The sequence below is a fragment of the Pristiophorus japonicus genome, chromosome 9 (assembly GCF_044704955.1).
Source record: "Pristiophorus japonicus isolate sPriJap1 chromosome 9, sPriJap1.hap1, whole genome shotgun sequence".
In the NCBI taxonomy this organism is placed as follows: Eukaryota; Metazoa; Chordata; class Chondrichthyes; family Pristiophoridae; genus Pristiophorus; species Pristiophorus japonicus.
Window position 1 is genome coordinate 110,139,433 of NC_091985.1, and position 24,345 is coordinate 110,163,777.

Below are 24,345 nucleotides of genomic sequence, written 5' to 3' on the forward strand. Positions count from 1 at the left end.
GGGCTGTGGAGGCTTAATCTTTGAGTATATTTAAGACAGAAATTGCTAGATTTTTGAATATTGAGGGAATCAAGGTATAAGGGGAACAGTGCAGGAAAGTGGAGTTGAGGTAGAAGATCAGCCATGAACTTCTTGAACGGCGGAGCAGGCTCAAAGGGGCCGAATGGCCTACTCCTGCTCCTAATTCTTATGTTACTACTTTTAGTGATTTGTATATCTGTACCACTCGATCCCTTTGCTCCACTGCCCCATTTAGACTATTCTCTAAGCACTTTATGTGGCCTTTTTATTCTTCCTACCAAAATGCGCCACTTCACACTTAACTATTTTAAAATTCATTTGCCAATTACACACTAATTATTCAAGTTTATTAATGCCTTCCTATATTTTGTCTCATTCTTTCTCAGTATTAACTATATCCCCCAATTTGGTCTCGTCCACAGATTTTGAAATTCTACTTCCAATCCCCGAATCCAAATCATTTGCAAATTTTGAACAACTGTGGTCCCAGCACCAATTTCTGTGGAACACCACTTCGCATGTTTTGCAAGTCTGAGTAGCTACCCTTAAACCCTACTCTTAATGTTATGTTTTGTACACAGCTTGCTATTCAATCGGCTACTTGTCATGACTCTACATACTCTGACCTTAGTTGTAAGTCTGCTATGCAATACCTTATCGGAAGGCCTTTTTGAACATCTACTTCATTACCCTGGTCTAATCTTTCTGTTACTTCTTCAAAGCATTCAATAAGATTGGTCAAGCTTGGTCCCCTTTGAAATAATGGATTGACGTGAATAGAGAACTGGTTGGCAGACAGGAAGCAAAGAGTGGAAATAAACAGGGCCTTTTCAGAATGGCAGGCAGTGACTAGTGGGGTACTGCAAGGTTCAGTGCTGGGACCCCAGCTATTTACAATATATATTAATGATTTAGACGAAGGAATTGAATGTAATATCTCTAAGTTTGCAAATGACACTAAGCTGGGTGGCAGTGTGAGCTGTGAGGAGGATGCTAAGAGGCTGCAGGATGACTTGGACAGGTTAGGTGAGTTGGCAAATGCATGGCAGATGCAGTATAATGTGGATAAGTGTGAGGTTATCCACTTTGCTGACAAAAACAGGAAGGCAGATTATTTGAATGGTGACAGATTACTAAAAGGGGAGGTGCAATAAGACGTGTGTGTCATGGTACATCAGTCATTGAAAGTAGGCATGCAGGTACAGCAGGCAGTTAAGAAAGCAAATGACATGTTGGCCTTCATAGCGAGAGGATTTGAGTATAGGAGCAGGCAGTTGTACAGGGCCTTGGTGAGACCACATCTCGAGTATCATGTGCAGTTTTGGTCTCCTAATCTGAGGAAGGACATTCGTGCTATTGAGGGAGTGCAGCAAAGTTTCACCAGACTGATTCCCGGGATGACAGGACTGACATATGAAGAAGGGTTGTATCGACTAGGCTTATAGTCACTGGAATTTGGAAGAATGAGAGGGGATCTCATAGAAACATATAAAATTCTGACGGGATTGGACAGATTAGATGCAGGAAGAATGTTCCAGATGTTGGGGAAGTCCAGAACCAGGGGTCACAGTCTAAGGATAAAGGGGAAGCCATATAGGACCGAGATGAGGAGAAACTTTTTCACCCAGAGAATTGTGAACCTATATGCATTGGTGGTCATTTTCCAACATTCTATAGACTCTGGATCAGTTCCTATGGACTGGAGGGTAGCTAATGCAACACCACTTTTTAAAAAAGGAGGGAGAGAGAAAAAAGGGAATTATAGACCGGTCAGCCTGACATCGGTGGTGGAGAAAATGTTGGAATCAATTATTAAAGATGTAATAGCAGCGCATTTGGAAATCAGTGACAGGATCAGTCCAAGTAAGCATGGATTTATGTAAGGGAAATCATACTTGACAAATCTTCTAGAATTTTTTGAGCATGTAACTAGTAGAGTGGACAAGGGGGAGCCAATGGATGTAGTGTATTTAGACTTTCAAAAGGCTTTTGACAAGGTCTCACATAAGAGATTAGTGTGCAAAATTAAAGCACATGGTATTGGGGGTAATGTACTGACGTGGATAGAGAACTGGTTTGCAGACAGGAAGCAAAGAGTAGGAATAAACGGGTCCTTTTCAGAATGGCAGGCCGTGACTGGTGGGGTACCGCAAGGTTCAGTGCTGGGACCCCAGCTATTTACAATATATATTAATGATTTAGACAAAGGAATTGAATGTAATATCTCCAAGTTTGCAGATGACATTAAGCTAGGTGGCAGTGTGAGCTGTGAGGAAGATGCTAAGCGGCTGCAGGGTGCCTTGGACAGGTTAGGTGAGTGGGCAAATACATGACAGATGCAGTATAATGTAGATAAATGTGAGGTTATCCACTTTGGTGGTAAAAACAGGAAGGCAGATTATCTGAATGGTGACAGATTAGTAAAAGGAGAGGTGCAACGAGACCTGGGTGTCATGGTACATCAGTCATTGAAAGTTGGTATACAGATACAGCAGGCGGTGAAAAAGGCAAATGGCATGTTGGCCTTCATAGCGAGAGGATTTGAGTACAGGAGCAGGGTGGCCTTACTACAGTTGTACAGGGCCTTGGTGAGGCCACACCTTGAATATTGTGTACAGTTTTGGTCTCCTAATCTGAGGAAGGACATTCGTGCTATTGAGGGAGTGCAGCAAAGTTTCACCAGTCTGATTCCCGGGATGACAGGACTGACATATGAAGAAGGGTTGTATCGACTAGGCTTACATTCACTGGAATTTGGAAGAATGAGAGGGGATCTCATAGAAACATATAAAATTCTGATGGGATTGGACAGATTAGATGCAGGAAGAATGTTCCCGATGTTGGGGAAGTCCAGAACCAGGGGTCCCAGTCTAAGGATAAAGGGTAAGCCATTTAGGACCGAGATGAGGAGAAACTTCTTCACTCAGAGTTGTGAACATGTGGAATTCTCTACCACAGAAAGTTGTTGAGGCCAGTTCGCTAGATATATTCAAAAGGGAGTTGGATGTGGCCCTTACGGCTAAAGAGATCAAGGGGTATGGAAAGAAAGCAGGAATGGGGTACTAAAGTGCATGATTAACCATGATCATATTGAATGGTGGTGCAGGCTCAAAGGGCCTAATGGCCTACTCCTGCACCTATTTTCTATGTTTCTATGAGTGCAGCACCAACAACACTCAAGAAGTTCGATACCATACAAGACAAAGCAGCTCACTTGATTAGCACCTCATCCACCACCTTCAACCTTCACTCCCTTCACCACTGGCCCACCATATCTGCAGTGTGTACCATCTATAAGATGCACTGCAGCAACTCGCCAAGGGTTCTTCAGCAGTAGCTCCTAATCTCACGACCTCTACCACCTAGAAAGACAAGGGCAGCAGGCACTTGGGAAAACCACCACTTGCAAGTTCTCCCCCCGCCAAAGTCACACACCATCCTGACTTGGAAGTATATCGTCGTTCCTTGATCGTCGCTGGGTCAAAATCCAGCTCCCTCCGCAACAGCACTGTGGGAGTACCTTCAGCACACGGACTGCAGTGGTTGAAGGCGGCGGCTCACCACCACCTTCTCAAGGGCAATTAGGGATGGCCAATAAATGCTGGTTTGCCAGTGACGCCCACATCCTATGAACAAAAAAAAATATACACATACATACACCCAGAGAAAATAATTATCTGTAGAATCTCGGGAATGCCTGAAGCCTCAATAACAGCAACCTGCATTTATATAGTGCCTTTAACATAGTAAAATGTCCAAAGACACTTCATGTTATCAAACAAAATTTGACACAGAGCCACATAAGGAGATATTAGAACAGGTAACCAAAAGATTAGTTGAAGAGGTAGGTTTTAAGGAGCATTTTAAAAAAAGGAGGACCGGTAGAGAGAGATAGAGTGGTTTAGGGAGGGAATTCCAGAGCTTAGGTACTGACGCCAATGGTGGAGCTATGAAAATCTGGAACGCTCAAGAGGCCAGAATTTCAGGAGTGCAGAGATCTTGAATGGTTGTAGGGGCTGGAGAAGATTTCAGATACAGGGAGGGGTGAAGCCATGGAGCAATTTGAAAATAAGCACCAGCAACAGGTTTCACATTAAGTAAGTAAAACAAAAATAATAAATATGTTTAATAATACAGGTACAATGTCCCGAATCTAGAAACTTTGGGACCGAGGCCGTTCCAGTTTTTCCAGATTTCGGAGAAGAAAATCCGACATGGCGAATCCGGCAACCTCGTGGACGATTTTCAGGTAGTTCTGGATTTCGGAGACAATGCAACATTCCGAATCCGGAAACCCTTGGGCTGAATTTCGGGTATTTCCGGATATCGGAGCAGAAAATCCGACGGCAACCTCGAGGCCGGGCCGGGCCGCAGATTTATCTTTGAAAAGGTATGTACAGCTTCAAATGTACTTAAAATAGAAAAAGGAATGTACTCAAAGCATGAAATATAATAAAGGTTTTTATTTGGTAGAGTACAAAAAATAACCTTCCTTCCTGTGATCCACTTCCTAAGTAAGCTGCACAGAAATAGGTACAGGTAACAATTTGCTTGACGTAGAGGGCTCAGCTCTGATGTCTGGGGCTGAAGATGCGCCCACAATAGGATTTTCAAATGTGGATATTGTTGGTGTAGTTGTAAGCTGTAGGTTTTGGGCACTCTGCTGTGATACTCTTTAAAACATAGACTAATTTTAATTGTTTAAGTAATTTGGGCTTTTGTTTGATTCATTTTCCCCAAATTTTATACATCTGCATTATTTTCTCTTATGTAGTTTCATTGCTCTAGGGCGTTAATTAATTCTTGACAAAGATTGATTGCTTTGTCAATGGACACTGTTTCAACTTGATTATCAACATCAGCATCGTTCTCCTCACTGCTTTCATCCTTTTCCTCTGGATGCAAAACCATGCCTACAATTTCTTCTTCTGTCACTGCATCATTGTCTATGTCCATGACTTCTGTGACATCGTCTTCATTCAATTCTAGCGCAGCTTTATAAGTCAGCCCTTTTGCATATTCTAAAAGTTCAATCATTTCCTTCTCCCTGGACACATGAAAGCCTTCAAAGTCATCATCAGCATTGTCGTCATCTTCACTAAACATAGTTGTTGGCCAGAGGTTATGCCAAACATTGGCCAAGGTGTCTCTAGTTACTTCATTCCATGCATCTGCAGCTGCCCATATGGTGCCCTTCACAGAGAAACCTTTTGAGAACGTTGTTATTCCCATGCGTCTGTTCACACCACTAAGCAAACACTTTTTGTAGAAACACTTCATCGATGGTCCATTGGCTGTACCAGTGATGTTACAATGGGAGGTAAATAGATTCTATGGACATTATCCTTTACTAGAAGCTCAGCATTAGGATGTGCTGAGCAATTGTCTAGCAGCAAGAGTATTTTGCAGTTTTCTTCAAGGCCAGCTGCCATGCAATGAGCACGCGCCTGGGGAACAAAATGCTTCTCAAACCAGTTCAGAAAAATTACCCTGGTTACACCTACATGCTCTCTTATTAGCATAATAATGCACTGGGAATACTCTCACGCCCTTGAAACATCTTGGATGCTGACTTTTCCCGATGACCATAAGCTTACAGTTATCTGTCCCAGTCGCATTTGCACAAGCAAGCACACTCAGTCTATCTTTGGCATATCTTTTACACCTGCTCGCTGCAATTCTTCTGCTGTTGCTAATGTCTTTCTCGGTATACAGCACCAACACAGTGCTGTCTCGTCGGCATTATAGATTTGCTCAGCCAAAAAGGTTTATCATCAACAATTAGTTTAACAAACTTATCTATATAACCTTCAGCTGCCTCATGATCTGCTGAGGCTTTTTCACCACATGCTTTCAATTGCCTGATGCCATGACGCCTTTTAAATTTGGTTAGCCAAACTGAAGTGTATTTGCATGGAGTTTCAATCTCCAGTTATGCATGAAATATCTTGGCTTTTTGTATCACCATTGGGCCAGACAAAGAATCCTTTTCATAGAAACATAGAAAATAGGTGCAGGAGTAGGCCACTCGGCCCTTCGAGCCTGCACCACCATTCAGTGAGTTCATGGCTGAACATGCAACTTCAGTACCCCCTTCCTGCTTTCTCGCCCTACCCCTTGATCCCCCTAGTAGTAAGGACTACATCTAACTCCTTTTTGAATATATTTAGTGAATTGGCCTCAACTACTTTCTGTGGTAGAGAATTCCACAGGTTCACCACTCTCTGGGTGAAGAAGTTTCTCCTCATCTCGGTCCTAAATGGCTTACCCCTTATCCTTAGACTGTGACCCCTGGTTCTGGACTTCCCCAACATTGAGAACATTCTTCCTGCATCCAACCTGTCTAAACCCGTCAGAATTTTAAACATTTCTATGAGATCCCCTCTCATTCTTCTGAACTCCAGTGAATACAAGCCCAGTTGATCCAGTCCCGCCATCCCGGGAATCAGTCTGGTGAACCTTCGCTGCACTCCCTCAATAGCAAGAACGTCCTTCCTCAAGTTAGGAGACCAAAACTGTACACAATACTCCAGGTGTGGCCTCACCAAGGCCCTGTACAAGTGTAGCAACACCTCCCTGCCCCTGTACTCAAATCCGCTCGCTATGAAGGCCAACATGCCATTTGCTTTCTTAATCGCCTGCTGTACCTGCATGCCAACCTTCAATGACTGATGTACCATGACACCCAGGTCTCGTTGCACCTCCCCTTTTCCTAATCTGTCACCATTCAGATAATAGTCTGTCTCTCTGTTTTTACCACCAAAGTGGATAACCTCACATTTATCCACATTATACTTCATCCGCCATGCATTTGCCCACTCACCTAACCTATCCAAGTCACTCTGCAGCCTCATAGCATCCTCCTCGCAGCTCACACTGCCACCCAACTTAGTGTCATCCGCAAATTTGGAGATACTACATTTAATCCCCTCGTCCAAATCATTAATGTACAATGTAAACAGCTGGGGCCCCAGCACAGAACCTTGTGGTACCTCACTAGTCACTGCCTGCCATTCTGAAAAGTACCCATTTACTCCTACTCTTGGCTTCCTGTCTGACAACCAGTTCTCAATCAATGTCAGCACACTACCCCCAATCCCATGTGCTTTAACTTTGCACATTAAACTCTTGTGTGGGACCTTGTCGAAAGCTTTCTGAAAGTCCAAATATACCACATCAACTGGTTCTCACTTGTCCACTCTACTGGAAACATCCTCAAAAAATTCCAGAAGATTTGTCAAGCATGATTTCCCTTTCACAAATCCATGCTGACTTGGACCTATCATGTCACCTCTTTCCAAATGCGCTATGACATCCTTAATAATTGATTCCATCATTTTACCCACTACCGATGTCAGGCTGACCGGTCTATAATTCCCTGTTTTCTCTCTCCCTCCTTTTTTAAAAAGTGGGGTTACATTGGCTACCCTCCACTCGATAGGAACTGATCCAGAGTCTATGGAATGTTGGAAAATGACTGTCAATGCATCTGCTATTTCCAAGGCCACCTCCTTAAGTACTCTGGGATGCAGTCCATCAGGCCCTGGGGATTTATCGGCCTTCAATCCCATCAATTTCCCGACTAATAAGGATTTCCCTCAGTTCCTCCTTCTTACTAGACCCTCTGACCCCTTTTATATCCGGAAGGTTGTTTGTGTCCTCCTTAGTGAATACCGAACCAAAGTACTTGTTCAATTGGTCTGCCATTTCTTTGCTCCCCGTCATTTCTCCTCTGTTGCCACCACTCCATCATTACTCGAACCAATTAATCACTTTTAGGTTTATGCATAGTTTTTCTCTTATTCATTTCTTTCTGAACGTCACTTTCTGCATAAAACTTCATGATCTGTTCTTTCTGTTTTTTTTATATCATAAATGGTGGAGATTCCAACACCATACTCCTCACTCAGTCTTCTCACTGAAGCACCTCTATCTAATCTCTGGATAACTCCACTTTCTTGGCAATTGACAATGAATTATGCTTTCTCTTTGCACTACCTGCATTACCCATTGGGGTATCGGTTGGCCTTTTTGACATGGTTGCAATGGCAAACACAAATTCACAATACCTTTTAAATCGGAAAAAACAACACAGCGCTTGGTCAGGTTCGGTGGGGCCTGATCGAGGGGAGTACGTGGGTCAGGTGGGGTCGGCTCCGGTCGGGTTGCACATGGGTTGGGGTCGTGGGGCATTCCGAAAGGCTTGGACCGATTGCAGGTCTGTATTTGCGCCGTTGAAAAACAAATGTCCGGTTTTTGGAACATATTTCCAGATCCCAGATGACTCCTTCTCTTATGCGCCGTTTAAAAAACAAAAGTCCGGTTTTCGGGAAATATTTCGGGTTCCAGATGGCTCCTGCAATCTGCAAAATATCTGGTTTTCGGACAATTCTGGTGTTTAGAATTACGGATTTGGGACGTTGTACCCGTATAACTTTTTTTATACAGGAAAAATACTTGTCATATTATGGGGGTCCGTGAAATTTTTGTAACACAAGATCATAAGAATTAAGAGCAGGAGTAGGCCATTTGGCCATCGAGCCTGCTCCTCCATTCAATGAGATCATGGCTGATCTTCGACCTCAACTCCACTTTCCTGCACTATCCCCATATCTCTTGATTCCCTTAATATCCAAAAATCTATCGATCTTTGACGTCAATATACTCAAAGTCTGAGCCTCCACAGCCCTCTGGCATGGAGAATTCCAAAGATTCACCACCCTCTGAGTGAAGACATTTCTCCTCATCTCAGTCCAAAATGACCGACCCCTTATTCTAAGTCTGTGACCCCTGGTTGTAGACTCCTCACCCAGAGGAAACATCCTCCCACCATCTACCCTGTCAAGCTCTAAGATTTTTGTATGTTTCAATGAGATCACCTCTCATTCTTCAAAACTCTAGGGAATAAAGGCCTAGTTTGTTCAATCTTTTCTCATAGGACAATCCCCCCCCATCCCAGGAATCAGTCTGGTGAACCTTCGTTGCACTCCCTTCTATGGCAAGTATATCCTTCCTTAGGTAAGGAGACCAAAACTGTATATAATACTCTAGGTGCGGTCTGACCAATGCCCAATATAATTGCAGTAAGATATCTTTACTCTTGTACTAAAATCTTCTTGTAATAAAGGCCAACATACCATTTGCTTTCTTAATTGCTTGCTGTACAGGTTGAACCTCCCTTATCCGGCACCCGAGGGACCCGGCCTGTGTCAAATAAGGGATTTTGCCAGATATAGGGAGGTCATGCCGAGGGTGGGGGAGAGGAAAGAGGGAGAGGAGAGGAGAGGAGAGGAGAGGAGAGGAGAGGAGAGGAGAGGAGAGGAGAGGAGAGGAGAGGAGAGGAGAGGAGAGGAGAGGAGAGGAGAGGAGGAGAGGAAGGTGGTGCCCCAGGCGGCCATGAAGTGTCGGCGGGCCCCAAAGTTGGCCATGTTCTGCGCAAGCGCCCCTGGCCATCAGAATCATGCCAGACACGGGAGGTCCAACCTGTACCTGCATGTTAACTTTCAGTGATTCATGTACAAGGACACCCATGACCCTCTGAACACCAAGATTTCTCAATTTCTCACCATTTAAAAAATAGTCTGCTTTTCGATTTTTTTCCCACCAAAGTGGATAACTTCACATTTCTCCACATTATATTCCATTTGCCATGTTCTTGCCCATTTACTTAGCCTGTCTATATCCCCTTGAAGTCTCTTTGCATCCTCCTCACAATTTACATTCCCACATAGCTTTGTAACATCAGCAAACTTGGATATATTATATCCAGGGTATTGGTGAAGCCACACCTGCAATGCTGCGTACAGTTTTGGTTTCCATATTTACGAAAGGATATACTTACTTTGGAGGCAGTTCAGAGAAGCTTCACTAGGTTGATTCCAGAGATGAGGGGGTTGACTTATGAGGAAACGTTGAGGAGGTTGGGCCTCTACTCATGGAAATTCAGAAGAATGAGAGGGGATCTTATCGAAACGTATAAAATTATGAGGGGGCTTGACAAGGTGGATGCAGAGAAGATGTTTCCACTGATAGGGGAGACTAGAACTAGGGGGCATGATCTTAGAATAAGGGGCCGCCCATTTAAAACTGAGATGAGGAGGATTGCAAATCTGTGGAATTCACTGCCTCAGAGAGCTGTGGAAGCTGGGACATTGAATAAATTTAAGACAGAGATAGACAGTTTCTTAACCGATAAGGATTATGGGGAGTGGGCAGGGAAGTGGACCAGAGTCCATGATCGGATCAGCCATGATCGTATTAAATGGCGGAGCAGGCTCAAGCGGCCGCATGGCCTACACCTGCTCCTATTTCTTATGTTATTATGTCCCCTTATCCAAATCGTTGATATAGATTGTGAATAGCTGGAGCCCTAGCACCGATTCTTGCGGCACAGGTCGAGAAGGACAAGGAGGGATAGTTTATCTTTTGTTGCCAACCCGAAAATGACCCGTTTATTCCTACTCTCTGTTTTCTGTCCGTTAACCAATCCTCAATCCACACTAGTATATTACCCCCAATCCCATGAGCCCTAAATTTGTTTAATAACCTCGTGTGGCACCTTATTGAATGAATACAGGAGGAAAGCCTCAGAAGCAAAAAGGTTGAGAACCCCTGCTCTAATGATCAAGAAATTAAAGAGCAGACAGAGGTGGAGCGCTGTACTTTGTCAGATTTGTGTTTAGTTTAAGTTTTATTCATTTCAACGGGAGTCTATTTGCAATTGCCAATTTACTGAATTTCACAGCTAGTAAAAAATTAATAGGTGCATCAAATCAAGTGGTTGAATTACTTAATGCAGCAGTTATTAACCCATCTGATGCCACTGAAGACGATTAGGCCTGAATTAAAATGGTAAATTTGAGTCAGCAGCCCAGGAAGGATTACTTTGTACTCTGCAGCTCTTTTCAAAATCATTCCATTAAAAACTACTTTGTGCCAATGGCAGTAAATATACAGCCAATAGCACTTTACAAAACAGACATGTACTGTCCCTCCTCCCTCAAATCTGCTACCATCACCCCTCTCCTCAAAAAAAAATCCTTGACCCCTCCGTCCTTGCAAACTACCGCTCCATCTCCAACTTCCCTTTCCTCTCAAGTCCTTGAACGTGTTGTCGCCTCCCAAATCCATGCCTATCCTTTCCGAAACTCCATGTTTGAATCCCTCTAATCAGGTTTCTGCCCCAGTATCGAAACGGCTCTTATCAAAGTCACAAAGTCGTGACTGCAACAAAAGCTAAACTATCCCTCCTTGTCCTTCTCGACCTGTCGGCAGCCTTTGACACAGCTGACCACTCCATCCTCCTCAAACACCTCTCTACCATCGTCCAGCTGGGTGGGATTGCACTCGCCTGGTTCCATTCTTATCTATCTAATCGTAGCCAGAGAATCACCTGCAATGGCTTCTCTTCCCACTCTTGCATTGGTACCTCTGGTTACCTCTATCCTTGGCCCCCTCCTATTTCTCATCTATATGCTGCTCCTTGGCGATATCATCCGAAAATACAGTCAGTTTCCACATGTACGCTGATGACACACAGCTCCACCTCATCACCACTTCTTTCAACCTCTCCAAGGTCTCTAAATTGTCAGACTGCTTGTCCGACATCCAGTACTGGATGAAAAGAAAGTTTCTCCAATTAAATATTGGGAAGACCTAAGCCATTATCTTTGGTCTCCGCCACAAACTGCGTTCCCTAACCACTGACTCCGTCCCTCTCCCTAGCATCAATCTGAGGGTGAACAAGACTGTTCGCAACCTTGGTGTCATAGTTGACCCTGAAATGAATTTCTAGCCACATGTCCGCGGCACAACTAAAACCGCCTTTTCCCACCTCCGTAACAATTGCCCGCCTCTGCCCCTGCCTCAGCTCTTCTGCTGCTGAAACCCTCATTCATACCTTTCTTACATCTAGACTGGACCACTCTAACTCTCTCCTGGCTGGCCTCCCACATTCTGCACGACGTAAACTTGAGGTCATCCAAAACTCAGCAGCCCGTGTCCTCACACCAAGTCACCATCACCCATGCGCTTTGAGCTACATTGGCTCCCGGTGAAACAACGTCTCGATTTCAAAATTCTCATCCTTGTTTACAAATCCCTCCATGGCCTTGCCCCTCCCTATCTCTCATCTTTTTCAGCCTCACAACCCCACAAGATCTCTGCGCTCCTCCAATACTGCCCTCTTGAATAAGTGCTCAACCAGCGGTGGCCGTTTCTTCAGCTGTTTGGGCTATAAGCTCTGGAACTCCCTCCCTAAACCTCTCTGCCTCTCTTTCCTCCTTTAAGACTCTCCTTGAAACCTACCTCTTCAACCAAGCTTTTGGTCATCTGCCTTAATTTTGTGGCTCGGTGTCAAATTTATCTGTTTTGTCTTGTAACACTGCGGTGAAGCGCCTTGGGACGTTTTACTATGTGAAAGGCGCTATATAAATAAAAGTTGTTGTTGATAGCAAAAAAACTGAAACACTGGAATTTGTTTTTAACAGTTGGTAATATCCTAGGTTTACCATACACCAGCTGAAATATACGACTTTAATGCAAGTAAATGTTATATATAAAATCAGTAGTTTTAATTGCGAGCTGTTTTCACATATGGATGTTGATTAGAAACACTTTAGAGAAGGCTCCTCCCAAATCCATTGTGATGGTTTGAAGCAAACCTCTCTCTTCACTGGTGTATACACAATTCATTTTGCTATAAAAAAATAAAACAATTAATTCAAAATGCAGATTTTTCTTAAACTCTCTCTGTTTCATGACACATTGTATACTCCCTTTACCTGCCACATTACATAAAACAGTCTTTAACTTTAAAATAAGATACAATATTTCAAAACTGAGTGACTGCTGCCAACGAACCAGAAGCTGCACAGAAGCATTCTGCGCAGGTCCAAAGAAGAAAAAGGTAATATCCATCATAATAGAGGACCTGATAGCAATAAACAGTGTACAATAAAACTCCCACATCCTAATATCACATTTCCTTGTTAAATTGTACTGGAGGTTTTAGCAGTTCATTCTGATTAATTAAGCTACCATCTCTCCTCACGTTCTTTCTCCGCCCTTCCTCTTGTTTTCCTCCCCCAGTTCCTCTCGGCCCAACATTGCCCAAGCCTTTTTTTTTCGGCGCATTGACTTCAAACGCGGCGACTTTGCATGCTGGAAATGGCGCCGGGAAAAACTTGCCCCATCCTCGCCGCTGTTCACAATCCCTGGAGTACTGGCGTGGCATTGATGCTGAAGTGGGGGGGCGAAGCTAAACGCCCGCGCCGAAAACAGTATTGGGACCTGCGTGCATGCGCAGTGGTGCCGGCCCAACGTGCGCGCATGCGCAGTAGAGATAAAACTTGGCGCTCGGCCATTTTTAAAGAGGATCGCAGCTGTAATTGTTTGCTTGCCAGGAGCGCTCTCAATCTAAATAGCTGGTATGCTGAATGCAAACTGCAGTATCCTCCCTGAAATTAACTGTTGCATGCTTGGGGAAGTCTTAGGGATCATTGCAAAAGTGCTGCTAAGTGTCTCAGAGGAAAAGTGTGTCAGAGCATTGCAAAAGTGCTGTTGGTGTCTCGGAGCAGTTGCAGCAATAATGCAGCAACATCCACCAAGAACAAAGAATTTCTTGCATGACGAAGTCGATTCACTCGTTACTGTCATTGAGAACAGATGGCAGCACCTGGAACCAGCAGAGGTCACACAAAAGTGCCACCCAAAAAGAAGAAGAAACGCTGGAAGGAAGTTACAGAAGAATTCTGCGGATTGGTGATAAACAAAAGATCTGGAAGACAGTGTAAAAAGTGGCAGGACCTTGGTCAAGTAGTTAGTGTAAGTAATATTTCCATTTATTCAATGTAATTTCAATTATAAATGTGACCAGCTGTATATGTCCCACCAGCAGAAAGACACTCTCTCCAAAAAGTTGCATTTTTATCTTTGCAGAAGAAACTGGCCCACAACAAAAGGGAAACAACTAGAACAGGAGGAGGCCCGCCAAATCTGCACCCACTGACACCCTTGGAAGAGAGGGTCGCTGCTTTGATGGGTCCTGCCTGGAGAAAAACCATCAGTACTGCACAAGCTGGGCCCGCACGTGAGGGAGAGGGTTAGTCATGAAAATCATCCTGGCCCTTCAAATCAACCTGCTGCCTGGCCTGCTATGTGTGAGCATACTCATGCCACCCATCTCACTGTTCTGTTATATGTTGCAGAACTGGAGGACAATCCTTTGGATGATCCAAATCAAGATTCAGACGTGGACAAGCCTGAAGAGGAGAGCAACCCTCCAGAACAACATGAGCGTGAGGGGCACTTTGAGTGGATGTTGGAGGAGTTCGATGACAGGAGTGTTCTACTGAATCTTGGAGGTCAACATATCTCATTTGCCAGGTTCTTGATTAGTGGTTTGACATTCTATGGTTTCTCACCGTCAGAGGTTGCAGGTCCCAGTGGTGATGGTGGTGTTGTGTCGCAGCATTGCACAGCCGTGGCCCCACCTTCCGAGGTTACAGGTCCCAGCAGTGGTGGTGGTGCTAATCAGCAGGGAACACCCAGGGTCCCAAGGTCCCAGCCTGCGCCTCCCAGTGGGATGCCGCGACCCAGATCTAGGGGGAGGGGAAGGAGACATGGACCACGCTCTCCTGAGATTCAGGATGCGACAGATGTGGTTCAGATGATGGCATTGGGTGGGGAGAGCGTTGATCACTCCTGGCCACCATAACTGGGGTGAGTGAGGAGGTAGTGGGACTGTCGGGAGAAGTAACAGTAATGGCACAGGAAATAGGAACCATGTCCGCTAACATCAGTGAGGGAATGGTGGCCGTGAGGGATGGAATGTCAGAGGTAGTGGAAAGGACGACAGTTGCAATAACCAAGGCCATGAGGGAGGGATTGTCTGAGTTAGCTGCTGCAATAAGGGAACACGCCCAGACCCTGCGCCCATTGACAGAATCAACTGCCACTACCACTCCAATCTCCGTACCAAGCTCTGAACAGGCCGAGGCTGAGCCCTCCAACTTGCCGCCTGGGCCCTCCAACTTGCCACGTGACGTTGACACGCCCCATCCTCAAGAGGTGCCCAGTTGCCGAGATGTTAGAAAGAAGAATCTTGGTGTGCACCCCAGAAACACTACGCCACCGCCTGTGGGCAGGGGTCGTGGAGAGCCCAAGACCAAGCGCAGCGGGTGGACTTAGACTAAGGGGGATAAGAGATGGGTGCAGCCTTTCTTTGCTGCTGTTGTTGTTTATGTCACTTCACTCACTGTTCTAACTGTTCTCACATGGGGTGTTTTTTGTAAGTTATGTAATGGTACAAGTTTATAAGTGATCTTAACGTTCAAGTGATCTTAAAGAGTAAATTTTGATATAAGAATATTTTTATTACAATAAAGTTAAGTACATTGCAAAGTTTTCAATAAAATATATTTTACTTTAAAAAAGAATCATGTTCAATTAATACAACATAGGAACAGCTCCAAAAAATAGCCCCCCGCCCCCCCATGAAACGCCCAGACCCAGCAGCTGTGACTTCTCCGGTCGCTCGACGCCCCCACTCCCACCTTGCCGGTTAGACAGCGTCCACAAGCTCGCACTTCTCTGCTGCATCTTCCCACCCCTATCCCAGGCCGAATGGCCTCACGGACAGGCCCACCAGCTACCTTTCCCAGGCAGACTTTAAAGATAAGGTAAGATTTATTTCTTTTTTTTTTTAAATTGTATTTTAATGGTTTGAGCTTTTCCTTAATATTTGCTGCTTTGTTGTTGAGGTCCTCTCCAGTTCCTTTCCCTCCCCTATCCCTGCCCTCATGTCTGCCGAACGTGCACTGCTTTTTCTTCACTGCCCGCAAGGTTTTTCAGAGCTGGCCACATACGCTGACCTAAGTGGATTTGGAGTAAGTTTTTGCTGGCCAAAGTGGCATAAATGGCCAAAACTGTCGTAAGTGTCTGGGAACACCCCCTTTTGGAAAAAAAAACTGACCTAAAAAAAAAATCGTACCTAACTGACTTACTCTGGAGCAAATTTTTGGGGGAAAATGGCATTTTTTAAACTTACACCAGAAAAAACTTACTCCAAAAAAATTGATGCAAGTCATGACCAAGGTTGGGCCCTCTGTCTAGTGCGCCTCTCTACTCTTTTTCTCAATGATTGTTTTACCAGACAATTATTTTTCCTGCGTCAGCATTCTGTTCTCCAGCCGCGTATTCAATGATCCTATTAAAGGAGATATTTCAGAACTCAGGAAAAATATATTCCAGTGAGGAGGAAAGGGTGTAAGAGAAAAGATAGCTATCCGTGGCTAACTAAAGAAATAAAGGAAGTTATCCAATTAAAAACAAGGGCATACAAAGTGGCCAAAACTAGTGGGAGGACAGAAGACTGGGAAGCTTTTAAAAGCCAGCAAAGAACGACTCAAAAAACGATTAAGAAAGGGAAGATAGACTCTTAAAGTAAACAAGCGCAAAATATAAAAACAGATAGAAAGAGTTTCTATAGGTATATAAAAAGGAAAAGGGTGGCTAAAGCAAATGTTGGTCCCTTAGAGGACGAGACCGGGGAATTAGTAATGGGGAACATGGAAATGGTGGAAACTCTGAACAAATATTTTGTATCAGTCTTTACGGTAGAGGACACTAACAATATTGCGACAGTGGATAGTCTAGGGGCTATAAGGGGGGAGGAACTTAACACAATCACAATGGAGGTGGTACTCAGTAAGATAATGGGACTAAAGGCAGATAAATCCCCTGGACCTGATGGCTTGCATCTTAGGGTCTTAAGAGAAGTAGCGACAGGGATTGTGGATGCACTGGTTGTAATTTACCAAAATTCCCTGGATTCTGGGGAGGTCCCAGCAGATTGGAAAACTGCAAAGGTAACGCCCCTATTTAAAAAAGGAGGCAGACAAAAAGCAGGAAACTATTGACCAGTTAGCCTAACATCAGTGGTTGGGAAAATGCTGGAGTCCATTATTAAAGAAGCAGTAGCAGGACATTTGGAAAATCTTAATACGGTCAGGCAGAGTCAGCCTGAAGGGTTTATGAAGGGGAAGTCATGTTTGACAAATTTGCTGGAATTCTTTGAGGATGTAACGAACAGGGTGGATAAAGGGAAACAGTGGATGTGGTGTATTTGGACTTCCAGAAGGCATTTGACAAGGTGCCACATAAAAGGTTACTGCACAAGATAAAAGTTCACGGGGGTGGGGGTAATATATTAGCATGGATAGAGGATTGGCTAACTAACAGAGATAAGAGAGTCAGGATAAATGATTCATTCTCTGGTTGGCAACCAGTAACTAGTGGGGTGCCACAGGGATCAGTGCTGGGACCCCAACTATTTACAATCTATATTAACGACTTGGAAACAGGGACTGCATGTAACGTAGCCAAGTTTTCTGACGATACAAAGATGGGAGGAAAAGCAATGAGTGAAGAGGACAGAAAAAATCTGCAAAAGGACATAGACAGGCTAAGTGAATGGGCAAAAATTTGGCAGATGGAGTATAATGTTGGAAGGTGTGAGGTCATGCACTTTGGCAGAAAAAAATCAAAGAGCAAGTTATTATTTAAATGGAGAAAGATTGCAAAGTGCCGCAGTACAGCGGGACCTGGGGGTACTTGTGCATGAAACACAAAAGGATAGTATGCAGGTACAGCAAGTGATCAGGAAGGCCAATGGTATCTTGGCCTTTATTGCAAAGGGGATGTAGTATAAAAGCAGGGAAGTCTTACTATAGCTATATAAGGTATTGGTGAGGTCACACCTGGAATACTGCGTGCAGTTTTGGTTTCCATATTTACGAAAGGATATACTTGCTTTGGAGGCAGTTCAGAGAAGATTCACTAGGTTGATTCCGGGGACGAGGGGGTTGACTTATGAGGAAAGGTTGAGTAGGTTCAGCCTCTACTCATTGGAATTCAGAAGAATGAGAGCTGATCTTATCGAGACGTATAAGATTATGAGCGGGCTTGACAGGGTGGATGCAGAGAGGATGTTTCCACTGATGGAAGAGACTCGAACTAGAGGGCACGATCTTAGAATAAGGGGCCGCCCATTTAAAACAGAGATGAGGAGAAATTTCTTCGCTCAGAGGGTTGTGAATCTATGGAATTCGCTGCCTCAGAGAGCTATGGAAGCTGGGACATTGCATAAATTTAAGACAGAAATAGACGGTTTCGTAATCGGTAAGGGGTTATGGGGAGTGGGCAGGGAAGTGGAGCTGAGTCCATGATCAGATCAGCCATGATCATATTGAATGGCGGAGCAGGCTCGAGGGGCCGTATGGCCTACTCCTGTTCCTATTTCTTATGTTCTTATTCTCAGAGTCAGGTTGTTCTATGGCAAAGCCTCTATGACTATAGGTGAAGCTGGTAATTCTTGACGTGTGAAAATATTCTCCGTTTCATAAAATAGGAAAGAGAATGCTGTAGGCCAACACCATCCAAAGAGTAACCCAGCCACTCTGCCTGGTGTCAGTTTAGAAAAAATATAGAAGTAAATAAAATAAAGCACCAATATGGAATAAAGATTGTGAATTTAGTCTATTTATAATAAAGAAAACTTTAACACAATAAATGTTGAGTTTCCACAATTATAGTTACTACTGGACTCCAAAATTGAATTTGTGTAGTGAAAAAAAAGTGCCTAGCTTCCATCCCATGTTCCTTCTGGTTATGAAACTTAAATTATTAATCTCCCATTTTATCAATTTTTATTTTGGGGTGGAAATTGTAGAGAGATATAACTTTGTTATGGTTCAAAGAGATCACAAGATAGTAACTGGAGGATGGAACTCAATGGTTCAAATGCTCCCTTTTCTTCCCATGTAACCTAGGAGGGCAGACATGCCTACAACCTATTGACCAATTAATGAAAGGGCATATAAATATACTCAAAATTGACTGTGCTTAGCTTAGGGAAAACCCACATATTACAACTCGTTAAAAATCAGGAATATGAGTCACTGCATCGCCCCAGTACATTTGGTTACTTTTGTCAGTTACTGGTCCTGCAGCAGCTATGTTACAAATTGTAGAACGTGAAATATTGAATACATTATCCAGCTGTTCCACTTACCTTATTGAACCATCCAGGGCTTTTCTTTTTTGCCATTGTAAGAGTTGTGCCAAAACCTGCTAGCATGCCAGCTGTAGCTACAGAACCAAGGAACAGACCACCTAGCAAAATACCATACAATACTTTCAAGACCATTTTCATAAACTATACATTTTGGAGAATAATAGATGGGATAATGGGGGGAAGAGAGGGTCTCCCGGCCCACCAAAATTAAATTGAAACATTTTTTTTCCCAATACTGATACACAATTTAATTTTTCATGTTGTGAATTTTAAACAATTCAGGTAAAGTATATTTCACAGAAGCTTTGAAATGTATGTTACTCTTTAGGCTATTCAGTACATTTAAAAAAAGCAAAATCTTCATCTGTAAATGCACTACCTGGTGTGTTATGCTAAGCTAGACAGACAAGGAAGGTCCCAGGTTAATACCTGCACTGTGCTGAGTTAACTGCTCTAAATTGGGGCATTGGATCACTATAATTAGCTTCAACCAGATTTCACACTGTCTGCTGGCAAGTACAGGTCTTTGAAAGTCAGGGTAGGAAATTCTTAATAATGAAATCCATTTATAATCTTTACAGAGGACTCTCCTAATAATGCACATGATATCAATACAATGTTGAGAAAAGGAAGGTTTATTTCTTTAGTAGGACACAATTTCCTCAGATTCTTCTTTTTCTTCATGGTACAGGGTAGTAGCAAATCAAAGGTCAATATCCAAGTTATCCAGGCCAAAGCTTCCAGTGTAACAGCGTGGATATCGTGTAGGCTGCCTGCGAATTTCGTCGGAGGGCAGTGCTCAATGATGTGCTCATGAGTTTGATTAGGAGTTCCACATTCGCATGATGGGGATACTTTAATTTTAGTCTTTCTTTTCTATTGAAGTCAATGCAACTGAATCTCGAGTGGGGCATATAATGGGCGGCCAATATGATGCCATCCGTTTTGTGCTGCTGCCCAAGACAAACTTCTACCACTTTGGGCGCAATCAGCAAAATTAGCGCAAATTGTGGTGGTTTTGAAAAGTTTTTTTTCCCCTTGAGACTTTTGCTCAAATATATTTGCATATCACCGAACGCAAAATCTGCCATGAACCAGCGCCATCAGACAGCGTTTTAAATTGTCATTTTTAAAAAAAAATCTTAACTATATCCTTTGATATTTAAGTGGTAACTAGGTGCCGTTTGATTTAATACAGCTGAAAATGGGATTAACACAAAACAATGAGCATTTTTAATCACAATGTCAATCCATCACGTGAGTAATCTGATTTTATATCGCAATGAGAAGGTAAGACTAAGAGAAGGGATAACTATCCGTGGCTAACTAAGGAAATAAGGGATGGTATCAAATTGAAAACAAGGGCATACAAAGTGGCCGAGACTAGTGGGAGGCCAGAGGATTGGGAAACTTTTAAAAGCCAGCAAAGAATGACTAAAAAAAATGATAGAGGGAAGATAGATTATGAAAGTAAACTAGCACGAAATATAAAAACAGATAGTAAGAGTTTCTACAGGGACATAAAAAGGAAAAAGAGTGGCTAAAGTAAATGTTGGTCCCTTAGAGGACGAGACCGGGGAATTAGTAATGGGGAACATGGAGATGGCAGAAACTCTGAACAAATGTTTTGTATCGGTCTTCACGGTAGGAGACACTAAAAACATCCCAATAGTGGATAATCAAGGGGCTATAGAAAGGGAGGAACTTAATACAATCACTATCACTAAAGTAGTAGTACTCGGTAAAATAATGGGACTAAAGGCAGACAAGTCCCGTGGACCTGATGGCTTACATCCTAGGGTCTTAAAAGAAGTGGCTGCAGAGATAGTGGATGCATTGGTCGTAATCTACCAAAATTCCCTGGATCCTGGGGAGGTCCCAGCGAATTGGAATTTAAAAAAGGAGGCAGACAGAAAGCAGGAAACTATAGACCAGTTAGCCTAACATCTGTTGTTGGGAATATGCTGTCGTCCATTATTAAGGAAGCAGTAGCAGGACTTCTGGAAAAGCATAATTCAATCAAGCAGAGTCAGCATGGTTTTATGAAAGGGAAATCATGTTTGACAAATTTGCTGGAGTTTTTTGAGGATGTAACGAGCAGGGTGGATAAGGGGGAAACCAGTGGATGTGGTGTATTTGGATTTCCAGAAGCCAGTCGATCAGGTGCCACATAAAAGGTTACTGCACAAGATAAAAGTTCATGGGGTTGGGAGTAATATATTAGTATGGATAGAGGATTAGTTAACTAACAGAAAACAGAGTCGAGATAAATGGGTCATTTTCTGGTTGGCAAACAGTAACTAGTGTTGTGCCGCAGGGATCAGTGCTGGGGCCTCAACTATTTACAATCTATATTAATTACTTGGATGAAGGGACCGAGTGTAATGTAGCCAAGTTTGTTGCTGATACAAAGATGGGTGGGTAAGCAAATTGTGAGGAGGACACAAAAAAATCTGCAAAGGGATATAGACAGGCCAAATGAGTGGGCAAAAATTTGACAGATGAAGAATAATATGGGAAAATATGAGGTTATCCACTTTAGCAGAAATAATACAAAAGCAAATTATAACTTAAATGGAGAAAAATTGCAACGTGCTGCAGTAGAGGGACCTGGGGGTCCTTGTGCAGGAAACACAAAAAATTAGTATGCAGATACAGCAGGTGATCATGAAGGCAAATGAAATGTTGGCCTTTATTGCAAGGGGGATGGAGTATAAAAGCAGAGAAATCCTGCTACAACTGTACAAGGTATTGGTGAGGCCACACCTAGAGTACTGCGTACAGTTTTGGTCTCCGTATTTAAGGAAGGATATACTTGCATTGGAGACAGTTCAGAGAAGGTTCACCAGGTTGATTCCGGAGATGATGGGTTGACTTATGAAGATCGGTTGAGTACGTTGGGCCTATACTTATTGGAGTTCAGAAGAATAAGAGGTGAGCTTATCGAAACATACAAGATAATGAGGGGGCTCGACAAGGTGGATGCAGAGAGGATTTTTCCACTCATCGGAGAAACTAAAACTAGATGGTATAGTCTCAGAATAAGGGGCCGTCCATTTAAAACTGAGAGGAGGAGGAATTTCTTCTCTTGAGGGTTGTAAATCTGTGGAATTCTGTGCCCCAGGGAGCTGTGGAGGCTGGGTCATTGAATATATTTAAGGAGGAGATAGACAGATTTTTGAGCTATATGGAATAAAGGGTTATGGGGAGCGGGCAGGGAAATGGAGCAGAGTCCATGATCAGATCAGCCATGATCTTATTAAATGGCGGAGCAGGCTCGAGGGGCCAAATGACCTACTCCTATTTCTTATGTTCTTATATCACGTCTTTCATGACCACCGGACGTCTCAAAGTGCTATACAGCCAATGAAGTATTTTTGGAGTGTAGTTACTGTTGTAATATGGGAAACCTATTCAGTAGATATTAAGCGGGGTGAATTAACAGAGAGCCGATGCCACAACACCCGTTTAGCACCACCGTAGAAAATGAATTTCTATCCCATGGTCTTTGTGGAGTTAACTGATTTCTATGAGGCTGACAGAAGAGGCCCCTGGATTGGGGAAAAAGTAAAATCCCTCCTCCGATTATGATCCAGCAACTGCTGGTGAAAACACAAGTATGTGGACATTGTGTGAGGACAGTCAAATTTGGCTGTGATGTGTCTTGCAGTTGAATATGACATTTACCTCTTGTGCAACCTGACTGCAGCAAGGAGTCGACACCTCGAGGAAGGAAGAAAATTAATATTGAGAAACAGAAAAACCAAGGTCTGTGTTTAGAGTCAGAGAAATTATGAAGACCATGGAGATCAACCATTGCATTGCCAAGTGCATTAAGGTTTTGAGTATCAATACATGCACTCTGAGTGAAGTTGAATCGATTAACATCCTCAAAATCGTATGTCTGCATGCAATTCCTGTTAACTTTCCATTATGAATTCCTATGTTCACATTTATACTAAAAATTGCCTATGTAAACGTATCATGCTATAATTATACCTTCCTGTAGCACCTTAACTTTGCATCTCCCAACTCCTCAGCCTCTACTTCAGAGAAGCTTTTCCTGGACTTTGACCAACTCTGGCTCTCTCACTTTCATTAAGACTTTATATTTAAATATTATATATTGGAGGTGGAGATTAAAATCATCAAGGATGAGGAGTCACGGTGTAAAGGCTTGGGAGGAAAGGAGGGAGGATAGAGAGCTTTAAGCACAGATCTTGGAGAGAGTTGGGTGAATCTGTTAATCGGAGCAGCTTGCTAAACAGAGTGACAATGGGAACTTAGTGAGAGTGGGAATTCAGTGCAGAGGTTGAAGGAGGTACTAAGTAATTTAAACCAAGAAGCAACAGTAAATATATAAATAATCAGAGTAATTAGATCCAAGGGGATAAAATTATTAACTAGAATCATAGATGGTTACAGCACAGAAAGAGGCCATTCGAGCCCGTGCCAGCTCTCTGCAGAGCACACCAGCTAGTCTCACTCCCCTGCCCTTTCCCTGTAGCCCTGCAATTTTTTTTCCTTTAGGTACTTATTCAATTCCTTTTTGAAACCCAAGATTGAATCTGCCTCCACCACCCTTTCAGGCAGTGTATTCCAAATCCTAACCACTCGCTGTGTAAAAAAAAGTTATTCCTCATGTCGTCTTTGGTTCTTCTGTCAATCACCTAAAATCTCTGTCCTCTGGTTCTCGACCCTTCCGCCAATGGGAACAGCTTCTCTGTTTTTCAGTGGCAAAGGGGCAAGCCGCAGTAAGAAGCAAGGTTTCAATCCAAGCCAGGATGCCAATACTATTGTCCCCAAAACAATTGTGGATGACCATGAGCCTTCTTCACACATAGGCAGACATTTTGGAGGGAAACACGGAAAGGGGCAGTGATCGTTGATCAGTGGGCAGAGTCTGTAAGAAGCAGTGGTGGATGGGGTGAACGGAATGGGAAGCAGCTTGTGAGTGGGCAGGAAAGTGAGTGAGAGCAGGAGTGAAGGAAGGCTGAGGAGTAATGATGGGTTGGGTCAAAAAACCCAGAGATGAGAGAGATGGAAGGAGATATAGCTGGGTAAGCGAAAGGGAGGGAGTGAAAAGAGAAGGGCCCCAAGTAGGACTGAATATAAAAAAGGAAGTATTAGCAGCCAAAAATGAGCATGCAAATAGACACAAGGGAATTACGGTTAAAAAGAGAATTATGGTTAAATAGACATGGCAGAGATGCAGTAGTTGTAAACTGATGGCAGGGGGGAGAAAATAT

At 43.4% G+C, this 24,345-nt stretch overlaps 1 protein-coding gene across 2 annotated transcripts in view; it reads right to left on the reverse strand.

Moving 5' to 3' along the window:
• tmem242 (transmembrane protein 242) overlaps nt 1-24,345 on the reverse strand; it is a 55,712-nt gene that overhangs the window by 20,534 nt on the left and 10,833 nt on the right. For both annotated transcript variants that reach the window (XM_070889685.1, XM_070889686.1), the window contains one exon: nt 19,094-19,194. In XM_070889685.1, coding sequence (XP_070745786.1) covers nt 19,094-19,194 — 101 coding nt within the window. The remainder of the gene's footprint in view (nt 1-19,093; nt 19,195-24,345) is intronic.